Source organism: Amphiura filiformis, chromosome 20, assembly GCF_039555335.1.
Source record: "Amphiura filiformis chromosome 20, Afil_fr2py, whole genome shotgun sequence".
Classification (NCBI taxonomy): domain Eukaryota; kingdom Metazoa; phylum Echinodermata; class Ophiuroidea; order Amphilepidida; family Amphiuridae; genus Amphiura; species Amphiura filiformis.
The window spans coordinates 6,799,150-6,812,892 of record NC_092647.1 but is presented as its reverse complement, the minus strand read 5'-3'; the positions used below and the strand labels follow the sequence as shown (position 1 = coordinate 6,812,892).

At 38.5% G+C, this 13,743-nt stretch overlaps 1 protein-coding gene across 2 annotated transcripts; it reads right to left on the bottom strand.

Moving 5' to 3' along the window:
* Positions 1-2,043: 2,043 nt before the first annotated feature.
* On the bottom strand, positions 2,044-9,016 carry LOC140143105 (dihydrofolate reductase-like). 2 transcript variants are annotated; one of them, XR_011857616.1, is made up of 7 exons: positions 8,389-9,016; positions 7,483-7,635; positions 5,652-5,778; positions 4,823-4,935; positions 3,326-3,684; positions 3,115-3,252; positions 2,044-3,041 (listed from the first exon to the last, which is right to left on the bottom strand). XR_011857616.1 is itself a non-coding variant. In XM_072165155.1 (5 exons), the coding sequence occupies exons 1-5, from the start codon at positions 8,475-8,477 to the stop codon at positions 3,600-3,602; spliced, it is 567 nt and encodes a 188-aa protein (XP_072021256.1). In that variant the 5' UTR covers positions 8,478-9,016; the 3' UTR covers positions 3,283-3,599. The 2 variants fall into 2 exon arrangements, 1 of the variants encoding a protein (XP_072021256.1); XM_072165155.1 differs by lacking the exons at positions 2,044-3,041; positions 3,115-3,252 and having other exon boundaries at positions 3,283-3,684.
* Between the last annotated feature and the right edge of the window lie 4,727 nt (positions 9,017-13,743).

Here is a 13,743-nt window from a genome sequence, read left to right as displayed (position 1 = left end):
GGCAATCAAGACCCAGGGGGCCACTTGTATTTCAAGTTGTATAAGCAAGTATTTTTCAGTCGTCTAAAATGGACCCAAAGCAAGTACTATGCAGTTGTTTTCCTACCCTAAGAAAGCATTTTACTGTTATGAGTTGCTATGATCACACCTAAAATCGCCGGTAGAGATCAGTCAAGATGCCTGAAGAAAAACCAATGAGAAAACACACGATTTGAGGAGTTTTTGAGTACAATTGAAGTTTACTTTCTTTTCAACTGATTTTTGTTGGCATCTTGGTGCCAAAGTCAGCTCTACCCTTGAGAAACACCTGTGCAATTAAGGTATCAATTTTTTGCTGTTTCTGATACCCTAAACAAGATACTTGCATATCCGTCTGGCCATGAAAAACAATACCCTTTTTACTTGCTTTCTTGCACGTGGATGAATCAACTTGAAACGCTACTTGTGCCCCCACCCCCGGGCATTGAGACCAAGGCTTGATCTCTTTCAGATTGTATTCTCCTGGCCGCCGATACAGCGCCTTAGATTACTTGTCCATCTCACCTGTGTAGTCTTAATGTCTCTGTTACCATCAGGAATAATCTAGTGTATGTCAGTGGAGCATGAATAGTAATTTAACACAATCTGCTCCATGGGGCCAAGGAGGCATTTTTGAAATTTGAGTTTAATATTTAAAATATATACAAAAATTAGGCTATCATTATACTAAAAAAACCAAAGGTCTAGCATACTCAATTTCAAATTTGCCGCCGTTGGCCCCCATGGATCAGATTGTGTCACATATACTGTATTCAACCTAATTAGTGACTCTTCCCTTATAACCCAAAATTCCGAATACACTGCATATGCAGGTCTTAGCTAGGATTTAACAAGTGGACGGGTGGCTAGCCAACACCCTAACATGTGTCTACATATAAACACAGACAGAACAAACTACGGCAATATTTCAACTAAATAAGAATTAATGTCATGTGTATTGCTTCTGGTACACCTACAGGAAACAAACATGTTGTTGTTTCACCTAATCAGCCTACCTAATGAATAATTGCACTAAGCTTACCTAAGCATATGAATAATACAAAATAGGGACAGTGGTTCCAAATAGGTCATCCAAAGATATGGGTAGTGAACAACACACATACTGCAGTATGACCAACTTTGAATGTTCATGTGAGTCCGCTTTTTTTCCAATTTCAGCCTATTTTACAAGTTGACCTCAAATAACCTTTGACCTCAGTGTGTGACCTTGAACACCACCATTACATGAAAGTCCCCATAGTGCAGCTATGGTTTACTTTGGTAGCAATTGGATTTGAACTGTTCATGAGAGACAAGATTTTTTTCATTTCAGCCTATTTTACATATTGACCTCAAATGACTCTTTGACCTCAGTATGTGACCCTGAACACTTCCACCATTAACCCTAACCCTCCTGAATACTACAAAATACTACTTGATATATGCGCTGTTCGTGCATGCATCCCACGTGGTGTGATGACACAATCGCCCTAAGTGATATATAGGCACGGTTTCGCTGGCCAGCGAAGCCCAAGCCCAAGACCCGTGGCAAAGTGTCGCCGATCGAGTGCTTGGCATGCGAGGGGTCTCGGGTTCGAATCCCACCCAGAGCAAACAACTTCTTTCCTTCTTTTCTCTCTTTATTCTTTCCTTCTTTCCCTTCCCGTCGCCAAAAAGCCCTTAGGCAGTTAGGGTTAGGTTACCACTATCGAAACTCAGTATAGGCTTCCTTAACCCTAACCCTCCTGAATACTACAAAATACTACTTGATATATGCGCTGTTCGTGCATGCATCCCACATGGTGTGATGACGCAATCGCCCCAAGTGATATATAGGCACGGTTTTGCTGGCCAGCGAAGCCCAAGACCTGTGGCAAAGTGTCGCCGACCGAGTGCTTGGCATGCGAGGGGTCTCGGGTTCGAATCCCACCCAGAGCAAACAACTTCTTTCCTTCTTTTCTCTCTTTATTCTTTCCTTCTTTCCCTTCCCGTCGCCAAAAAGCCCTTAGGCGGTTAGGGTTAGATGACAGTTCCCATGGTGCAGCTATGACCCAAGTTTGGTTGCAATACGATTTGAACTGTCCAAAAGTTACATATTGTTGACACACACACATGCAGAATCACAGATACACAATTCATGCTGCTTAAGGTCTCTCCTTCGGATGACCTAAAAATGATAACATCGTTGTATAAATACAGTTCCACACCACCAAATTAATTTACTGTTTGGTCTAATCAGCATGCTTGGCAGATAATTGCACTAATTTTACCTAAAATATTAACACATGAATACAGTTCACTGCTACCATGTTAATCCGAATTAATTTAAATCCATCCAAATTTATATCTGAATCTCGTAGTGCTATGTGAATAAACCTTCACCAATCTGGTTTGTACTTCCAAGCTCCAATTCAAATTGATATGGATATAGTAGCATTAATTATGCAAGCAGTGCTAGCCTTTGCCAGTCTGGTGTGCATTTCACAACTCCCATCCAAATAATCTAGATCTATAATAGTGCGATGTGAACAGCCCTTTACCAGTCTGGTTTGTATATCACAAAACTCCCATCCAAATAACCTAGATCTATTATGTGAACAGTCCTTTACCTGCCTGGTTTGTATATCACAAAACTCCCATTCAAATAACCTAAATCTATTATGTGAACAGCCCTTTACCAGTCTGGTTTGTATATCACAAAACTCCCATCCAAATAACCTAGATCTATTATGTGAACAGCCCTTTACCAGTCTGGTTTGTATATCACAAAACTCCCATCCAAATAACCTAGATCTATTATGTGAACAGCCCTCTACCTGCCTGGTTTGTATATCACAAAACTCCCATCCAAATAACCTAGATCTATTATGTGAACAGTCCTATACCTGCCTGGTTTGTATATCACAAAACTCCCATCCAAATAACCTAGATCTATTATGTGAACAGCCCTTTACCTGCCTGGTTTGTATATCACAAAACTCCCATCCAAATAACCTAGATCTATTATGTGAACAGTCCTTTACCTGCCTGGTTTGTATATCATAACTACCATCCAATAATAATAGTGCTGTGTGAACTGTGTGAACAGCCCTTTACCATTCTGGTTTGTATATCACAAAACTCCCATCCAAATAACCTAGATCTATTATGTGAACAGCCCTCTACCTGCCTGGTTTGTATATCACAAAACTCCCATCCAAATAACCTAGATCTATTATGTGAACAGTCCTTTACCTGCCTGGTTTGTATATCACAACTCCCATCCAAATAATCTAGATCTATTAGTGCGATGTGAACAGCCCTTTACCTGCCTGGTTTGTATATCACAAAACTCCCATCCAAATAACCTAGATCTATTATGTGAACAGTCCTTTACCTGCCTGGTTTGTATATCACAACTCCCATCCAATAATAATAGTGCTGTGTGAACTGTGTGAACAGCCCTTTACCATTCTGGTTACCATTTCACAGCTCTTATTTAAATAATCTATATTAGTGCTATGTGAACAACCCTGTACCATTTCAATTTGTACTTCACAGCTGTGCGCTTTTGTGAAATCTTCAGTCTGAGATATATTGTTTTATCCCACCTGGAATCTCTCATAGATTTCAAATTTGTATTTGATGCCATTTTCCTCCTGGATGTCTTCTGGGATGTTAGGGTCACTGTAAACAAAACAAGAAGATCACTATCTAAGTCAGTATGCAATGAATAGATAATTTAAATAAAACTAATTTGACATAATAATAGACAGATAGCTCACTAAATAGTGAACATTTTATTCATAATTGAAAAAGAAAGATGTTGATTTCAAGACAAAAAAGAATGAACCTAGTACCCTTACTTTGATCACCACAAATGGGCAGAAACTGTGGGCTTTTTGTTTTGCCTAGCTTTATACTCAATGAAAATGATTGATGGGGATGTGGGGCTACATCTGACCCCATTTTTCAAACTCACTTTCACCAAATGACTTCTTTTTAAATAGTTCTGAACAAATTTTAAATACCCTCTCACCAAAATTGCCAAATTTGACTCAATTTAGACTCCTTCTTTGACATTCCTGTATTTGGCACTGTTATGGGCCAAAAATGTTCCAGGTCTCAATGAATGACCCCATTTGTTGAGGCTTCTGACCCTATGACCTGATTGTTGTTGTCGGGTTTTTTGGGTTTTTTTTGCTTCTTATTCATCTGTCTTAATTTTATTATTGTAGTAATCCAATGTAATGCAATGTTGCAAGATTTTTAACAAATTTAGATAATTTTTAAATATTTAAGAAATGAGGCGGCCTAAGCAGGGCGAAAGACAGAGACACAATCAATATGCCAGGAAATAGATGATGCCAGCACTTGCAAGTTGCATTAGGACTTCACCATTTATTTCCATTCATTACATGATAAAACTGTGTCTCACATTGTCTTACACTCTGCTAGAGTGAAGAATTTTGTAGGCCTCCTCACATCTTAATTATATAATTGGCTGCTAAGACAATGGGAGAGAGTATGCAATCTGGACTAGCAGCTGTGATCTCAGGTAGTGCAATGGTATGACTTATTGCCGATAATCGTGAAGCCTGGAATTCAAACCTCACTGGGCCCTGATTTTTTGGTTTTTACAATTTATCATATGTCAGTTTTCCCAAACCTCATAAAGTTAAATTTATATGGAAATGCTTTTTCATTTATTTTGATTTACTGCTTCAAAAGATGGTATCTAACTAGCGATGGTAATCTTAAAGAGCTCCCCAACCAGGGGTAAACAACCTATTCTTTTTTAAACAGATTATCCTGTTTTTCTTACCTTACTAATTTGTAGTTTGTGGTGTCAATTCCAGGGAAGAAAGCATCACACTCAAAATTGGCATACACTCTTGTGAGGTATATACGATGACACTGTGGCAATGACATACCTTCCTGGATAAAATTTAAGATACATAAAACAAAATTGTAGATTAGTTCCACTTTCTAATCAGAAAAAATAGTGATGCTGTACATTGTGTCCCACATTCAACCCAAATAGCAGGTACCTCAGGCACTTGTGTTTTAAGTCCCAAGCTTATATTCTACATTATAATGTAACCTGATAACACAAACTAAATCATGAAGACCTGCAAAGTTTGTGTTAATGAGTTGCCACTTCAAGAAGATAGAAATATTACCCAGAGAACAAATATCACATTTATAATTGCAACTCTATGCCGAGATGATATTGTTGTGATTCAACTAGTAGTTTTATCTATATCATACAACCAGCATATTTAAAGTAGTGACTGAACAAAAATTCACAAGGGAGGGCGCTAATTAGGGTGAATACGGTGTCTGTTGAGTGTCCAATACTCAAATCCTTTGTGAACAAATGCAGAGACATGATAGTCAACCTCCTGCACAATATTTATCTAATAGTGTATTATATTCACCATTTGAGGTTGTGCATGACCAATAATAAAATGTGCATTATGCAACTGCTTCATTCAACTTCTCAGGGGGGCACATCCACATTCCACTGACTAACACCCTGCACAAGTGTGACATACTGTGCTGATGTCCAAAGTCCACTTTTAACAAATCTGTGTCCCCCCCCTCACTTTTCAAAATGGATTGATGTCCTGTTCTCTATTAATATTACTTACTTTGTAGACTCCATGTCCTCCCCATATCCACACATTCTCTATTTCTGGTGCCAGTTCTGGTGAGGAGACTAGTTGGATGGCTTCAGCAACACTTCTACACATATACGATGCAACAGGTGGCTTCTCTCTAAAGAATACAAAGCAATATCGGTACAGGATGAATGAGTTGCAAAATCAAAAACCAAAATGTTATATGTGACGCGATCAAGGGAAATGAGTTGGATGTCGCTAATATTGAATTTGAGATATTGGCAAAGAAAGTGTTAAAATTCTTTTGTTTTATATTGTTTTCAGCGATTGATAAATTGACGTAACTTCACAAAGAAAAGTCATATCAACATGGGGTTTTCAGTTTCTGAAAGCTCTAAATGTCCTCTTTAGAAACATGTGTAAAACTCATTTTCGATCAGGGCCTACATGTGACTCATTCCCCTTGATCATGTCACATATACGTTGTTGACATCATAATGAGATGTAGAGTAAATATAGAATACCCTGCTCAGGGTGCCTAACCCTAACCCTAACCCAATGAGCCCTAACCCTAAGGGCTCATATTGAAATTCCCTTACACAGGAAGGTGTGCGGCTGTGCGCCATCCTGCAGCTTTCCTGTGCTAGCCTTCTTTTGTTTAAATCCTGTGTGATTATAACACTGCAATTAGCCACTTAAATTAGGAGTGCGCTTTCCTGGGTTGTGCGATGAGCCGATTAGTTCAATTAGTTCAACAATCAATAAAATTGCCAGTCTTTGATAAACTTTTATTATAATCCTTGTCACCAGACCACTTCAAAAGGCAGGGTGTATCACTGATGCATATAATCCATCCGTTTTATGACCAAGCTTTCCTGAGGCGGGTGCTTAGCGAGGGGAATCCTGCCTTCTTTCTGTGTGAAAGCGTGGTAGGGTATTTCAATATATGAGCGCTAACCCAATGAGCCCTGGATGGGTGTGTGTTGGGAGGTGAGATGGGTATTCTATAGCTATACCTGAGATGCATACAGCTACAACCTTCGACAGTTGACCCAAAACATAGCTTTCATATTACCTTACTGCTAATTGACACTTGTGTCAAAGTTAAATGTCCAGAGGCATGAGAGGGAGTATTTGTTTTAATTGAACCAAAACTACACAAAAACACACACTCCCATACATATTGCAACCTTATACAGGTACATCCATACAAATATAACTTAAGTCCCACATTTGCATCATGTTCCAGTTCATTGTGCCTCAAACTCTGTCAATTGTAGCTCTTTAGCTCAAATTTAGAAAATTTTTGAATATTTTAGCTCCAAAACCTCTAAATAGGCCCAATTTTAGTTCACAGACCCCACAAAAATCAGGGGTGTGAGTGACCCCTATTGAAAAAAGAGGAACTTTGTTCAAAAAAGAGGGAAAAAGTGGAAAAGCACTGAAATATGCTCAAAATGGGCTGAAAATGAAAGAAAAAGCTAAAATGTTGCCTCAGAGAAATTTCCAAAAAAGAGGAATTCAGCATAAAAAGGAGATTTCACACCCCTGAAAAATGTTGAAATTTCAGTTCATCAAGCCCCTATTTTGCCTAAAAATCAGTTCTTAGTTCCCAAAGTTTGGCGCTCTGCACCGCATACCCCTACCAAAATTTAAGTTGAGTGCCTCCCCCCGGGCTAACACCCAACATGCCTTTTATTTTAACCATTACAGAAGTACTCATCAGTATCTCTGCAGCCAATTTTTTTTTCAAAATATGGCAACATTTCTTTTCATCTGATATTCTCACAATACCTGATACATCTGGCAGACTGGCACCCCCTATATCAATTAAAATTAGATGTTCTAAAAAGAAACTTACTTTAATGTTGTACTAATGACAATATAGCAGAAGCTTTTTTCTGGTTGCCGTTCTCCTTCTAGTAGGAATGTTTTACGGCCAAGGATGGCAGCATTCTTCTTGGTCTTATCTTTTCGGAGTGAAACCAAATGCCGAAAGTTGGCAAATTCAGATCTGCAAGAAAAGAAATGTAAATCATTATAATTGAAGAAAAATGTTCAGTTTTTGTTAGGTCAAAGACTATACTAAATCAGACCTGTTTTCGAATACTAAAGGACATGCAGTGCCGGGGCAGTGATGCATACAGGATATCATGAGACTGTTAAAATACATATTTGTGAGCCTCCTCAACCAATGGGTTGTTATGTGGGCAGAACTTGGTTTGAGATATGGTCCATTAAACTTCTCAAAAAACAAAAGAGAACTAAGTGTTTCTCACCTCTGTTACGGATGTTTACTATCTTGCAAACAATCAACTTGGACATGTATGTATCATGTAAAGCTTACTTTGAACAGAATTTACCTGTCCAATATCTCAAAAAGTGAATACGGTACTCTGATATTACAGCCAATTTCTTATCATTATTATTTGAATACTCGATCCTCCCTCAAAATAAATAAAAATATTGTGGGTCAGCAGTATTTATGGTAAGTCAATGGTCGAGTCAATGTTGTGAACTAGTCACATATGTACAAGCCAACTTTGATCAATGACATGTTTGTTTGGTTTGGTGTTTTTTTTTTTGGGGGGGGCACAGTATTTTACATAAAGGGCAATTACTTGTGGATAAACTGGTGCTGAAAATGATGTGGTTTCCAAACAAACAATATAAACCAAACAAAAGGCATCATGACAGTTCAGTAAAATACAAGTAGACATATTTTCAACAGACAAACAAATGAATTCGATAATTTGGGTGAACTTACGGTAATTTCCATGGAAGCCGTTGGTCTTTACCAATTCCAAGACACTCATCAGCAGCACAAATCATGTTGAATTGCCTGAGGGTTGCCATTATGTGCAATGTTGGTGGATCTGCTACACAGTGTATTTGTCCTGCAAGAAAACCATGAAATTGCTTTTCAATTTACATTCAAAAAGGGTCTCTATCCTGGCTGTCTCTCTATCTTTTATTGAACAAACTCCATACAATGTATAGTCTGATGTTTTGCTAACACTTTTAGTAATCAACATGCTCAAGACATATCTTGTTCCATAATATTGTTGCCTTTGTATTCTGTATTTGATCATTTTTGGTGTTGTTTTGATGTTGCGCTGTGAAGCCATTGGAAAAGGCGAATTATAAATTAAGTAAAGTCTACTAACTGGAATCAGTATAAGCACTGAGTAGCACAATCCAACGTGAACAGAATGGTATTTTATTGCCTTGCTCATCTATTAAATATTTCAAATGCAGTCATAAATCGTAATAATATATTACTGTGAAAAGAGCATGGTATTTATTGTTTGCAAGAGGAATCATTTACATTTTAGGTTTAACAAGGCTGTTTTCAAACCACAAGTCTCATCTGCTTTTGCAACCTTCTGCTTTTGCACTGACCGTGAATAGCGGAAGGTTTAATCATTCCCACCAAATTTCATGAACATTCAAGAATCTATGGTGATTTGATCCAAGATGACCCTAAAATAACCTTGACATTCTTTGTCTCATTTAGGTGGTCATTCCCACCAAATATCATGAACCTATGATAATCTATGGTGATTTGACTACCATTCTTAGTCAGTGGGAGTGGTCTAGTTCGTAGACACATTTTTGATTGGACAATCGCAAGATTTCGGGTGCCGTTTATCAGGCCGTAGACGACCCCACGCCATCATGCGTCTTGATAATGCCTTACACGCTTGTAGAGGTGCGCGTATGTATTGCGCTGTAATGCGTGAGACTAGTGCGGAATACGCGACGCGATAGCAGCACGCGCAACAGAATACGTGAAGTTGTAAACAAGTTTCGTTCATTTTATAATGAGGGAGTTTTTATGACGGTAACTTAGTTTTTGCTTTAAAAAATTGTTTACAGTTATTAAAATAATATTTAACTGACTAAGAATGAGAATAAGCGATAGGAATTTTTATTTTGCCTATCCTCACCTATGATAGGCGACAGGCGGGTCCAATATTTTTTTCGTAGTGCAAAATATTGGACCTGCCTGTCGTCTATCACACGGTAGAGGATAGGCAAAATAAAAATTCCTATCGTTTATTCTCTAATTCTTTTCTTTTTCCACAAATGAATCGGTCACAGCTCATTCTAGGCAGGCTTCATGTATGCCACGGGTCACTAGCCCTGGAGGCACAAAAACGATATTGGAGCATCATGAGCATGTGAAAATGAAATATCACCCACAGAGTGCTAGTATTCCTTACAAAGCATGGGTTTGAATAATGCGCCAAAGATTCACAGAGGATGATAATAGTTTGTTTGTCCTCCAGCGTCACTTGACTGACTCTCAATGCAGGTCATTTTTATCAACCTTAAAACCTTTTGTGCAAGCGCCCTATAACCAAATGACATCGCCTGCTCATCATCACCAGGTTTTTCCATCCAAGATCCTGTACATACATGGTATGTATTACATTACTAATATCCAGTCCAAAGAAGTCTTGTAGAACAGCCAATTGATTTGTTGGGAGTGGCCTTATTCCTTGTTCTTTTTCCTTCTAAAAGGCTTGGCCAATTTTTGCTTAAGCATTTTGCTTGAGCCTGGTCCCATCAGGACCCAAACGCATGCGCCCAGGAAGCCGCCCACCCAGACCGACCGGTTAAACAAACAACGAGTCAGAGCTAGTGTGGCTAGCTAACTGATAAAGGTCACTAGGTGGGAAATATTCAGATCTACAATAAATAATTAAATAAATGTGCTGGTGATTCGTTTTTATCATGAAAAAGCTGGAAAGAATTTAGCGTAAATTAACTGAATACATGGTAATGAGAAGAGATTGGTAGTGCAGGCACTGGAATTTAAGCATACTTTTAATATGTGCGGTGAAATTGCAGTGCTGTGTCATGTAGAATTTCGGAAGAGCGTAGTGAAGGGAAAGCGTGTAGATCTCGGTGGCAGCCGGTGACTGGAGGTTAGGTAGACTATAGTCTAGATTCTCTTTAAACACTAGTCTAGTCTATATACTCTACATACATATATGAATAGGCCCTTCGCACTTGATTATTAGTTTCCTGTTAAGGGGGTACTACACCCCTGGCCAATTTTGTGCCTATTTTTGCATTTTTCTCAAAAATTATAGCGCATTGGTGACAAGTAATATTATAGGGGCAAGGACTACAACTACTGCACTGGAAATTTTATTTCAATACAGACCACAGTTGTGGAGTTACAGTCAAAAATGAGGGAAAACCAATATTTGATCAATAAATCAATAACTACTTGCCTTGAGTTGCTGAATTTTCAGTGCAGTAGTTGTAGCCATTGCCCCTATAATATACATATCTTACCTTACTATAATTTTGGAGAAAAATGCAAAAATAAGCACAAAATTGGCCAGGGGTGTAGTACCCCCTTAAAGATTTTGAAAAAGGGACGAGGTGACTTTTAATTATTAATTATCTTTTATTTTCTTTATTTAGTTTGAACTATTACAAGCAACTATTGACTCGTTTTGACTAGAGCGGGAATTTAATTATTTCACAACAACATTTGATTTTATAAATAAGTGAAGGTGGAGTTGTACTCTTTGTTCATTCATCATTATTGTTGATATTATTAAAAAATGGCAAGTAGAAGTAGTTGAAAGTTATTTTAAAGGAGAAAATTAGAAATAATTACTAATTTTGAGATTTTCAATTTTGGACGCGGGCGGTAAACAGGAAACTAATAATCAAGTGCGAAGGGCCTTATCGATCTTGCAAATTTCCTTTGCACTTTGGCACTTGCAGTTTTTATTTTGGCCCAGTTTATGGCGTAAACATAAAGTCGTCATCATTACATCAGCACCTCATTCGCCGATCAATCGCGTGGCGCAGGGGTCAAGTTACGCGAGCGTACGAGGTGTGATAAAAACTGGAAACGATCTTTGCAAAAGGCTGTACAGTACATCATAGTTATTCATACACTAGTAGTCTTGCCAGCAAGACTTCAGTCTTTATCATAAACATAATGACATCTACGGACCTGAAGTCTTGCAGCGGTACATAGGGATGCGCTGTATGTTTAAGAAATCCAAACTTCAAGCATCAAGAAATATACCTTGTATTTGTCAGTTTTACCTCAGAGATGCCGTAGACCCTCTCTACACAGTGTAGAAACATCACAAGTAGAATGCTGCTCAATATTATAAATCCAAATCATGAAAATCAAGACATTTTACTTTAAATTACTCCCATGAAGATTGCAGGTTTTTCCAACTCAGAGAATTTTGAACCCACCCAAAAGATGAGATCAATGTAGATCAATTATCTCAACTTTGTGAGTATAGACTAGTACAGTGGGATTAAAATCATCCAGGCACGCCCAAACCCAGTGCCGTACTATTACGCTGACTTTCGTATTCGGCGAGGAGGACGATTTCGACCTCCTGGTTTGTTTACAAACAGAGAGGTAGACAAAAAACCGTTCCGCTTGTCCAAACACTCAAGTATCAGAAGGATGGTCCACAATAGCGTGATTCACGTAACCTGAATAGGGATTAAAAAGCTGTCACGTAGAACCATGTGCTTCTATTGTCCAATTTGCCATCAAGATTTCATATGGAAACAGTTCAGACCCAGTACAAGATCATGTCAGAAATTAATATTTTGTTCTGGGTCTGATTATTCGGACTAGCCCAAACCCTGGTACAATGGGATTAAAATCATCAGTGCATGCCCAAACTGTCCTTGAGAGAGTTCCTCAGCTACATTCTTAAGAGCCCAAAATGAGCCCACATATTGTGATGTATCTTATTTGTGGAAAAGATAGCAATAGAGTGCACTGTAACTCTAGGTATGACGAGTTACAGTTACTGGAACTACATACACTAGTGCAGTACTATTACGCTGACTTTCGTATTCGGCGAGGAGGACGATTTCGGCCTCCTGGTTTGTTTACAAACAGAGAGGTAGACAAAAGACCGTTCCGCTTGTCCAAACACTCAAGTATCTTAAGGATGGTCCACACTAGCATGAATAGGGATTAAAAAGCTGTCAAGTAGAACCATGTGCTTCTTTTGTACTATTTGCAATCAAGATTTCATATGGAAACAGTTCAGACCCAGAACAGGATCATGTCAGAAATTAATATTTTGTTCTGGGTCTGATTCCCGGTCTGATTATTCGGACTATTCATACAAGTCACATGCACGCATGCATGCATGCATGCCTGCATGTTCAGACTGTTTTTACTGACATCTCATTAGACTAGTAGACTGCTGCCCTCAGTCGTCAACCGTCTGGATTGACGACTGAGAAAACTACGTGGAAAAAAAAGTGACCGATTTTGCAACAGGATTCCTGTGGCATAGAGCATGCGCAGTTGTGTCCAAATTGACCTTTTGACCGAGTTTGTTGTTTTTAGAAGTTCAGAGCGCGATCTTGTCACAGCGGTAGCGGTACAGCGACGCGGTACACGGCGCCGCTTAGTCAATCGGCTATGGCGCACAACCAAAGTCGCATTGCATAGTTTTCAGAAGTCCGTCATGATATTGGCTGTAAGATAATCAGTCGTCACTACGAAGCATAGTACATGCGAAGTGTAGACGGCTGATTGGAATTAGTCTACTAGACTAGTAGGCCTACGTACGTTTATAGTCGAAATGACACGACTCGTCGTCCTCAGATTAAATTTGTTGATTGCATCCTCAGAATCAAGATGACCATAATTATAATAGTTTATAAGTACTTTAATAGGCATCAGTATCAGTACGTTTTAATGTAAAATGATAAGCTTATTTAATTTTTGCTCGGTGTCCTGATATTTACAGCTCGTCATCATAAACAGTTCGGGGCAAAAGGTCAGACTCGTCAACTAATCTTGAGGGAGTTATCCTGGAATTAAACTTACCAAATATAATATTTAAACACTTATGGTGCATAATATCTTTTTCTTTTGTATTTTCAAATTAAAGAACAAAACTTTGAAGAGAAAGGGCTATAACTTCATGAACTTGCTACAGCGCTTTTACAGAAGTTGGATTTTTAAGATTACTATATTCATGATATCAGTGTAGCTACCCCTTTTATTAGTCGATTAGTCAACATTTACTTCCGGTTAGGAAACCCCGCGAAAATTTGTTGCACAACATCAACACCACAGATTAATTCTGTGATCAAC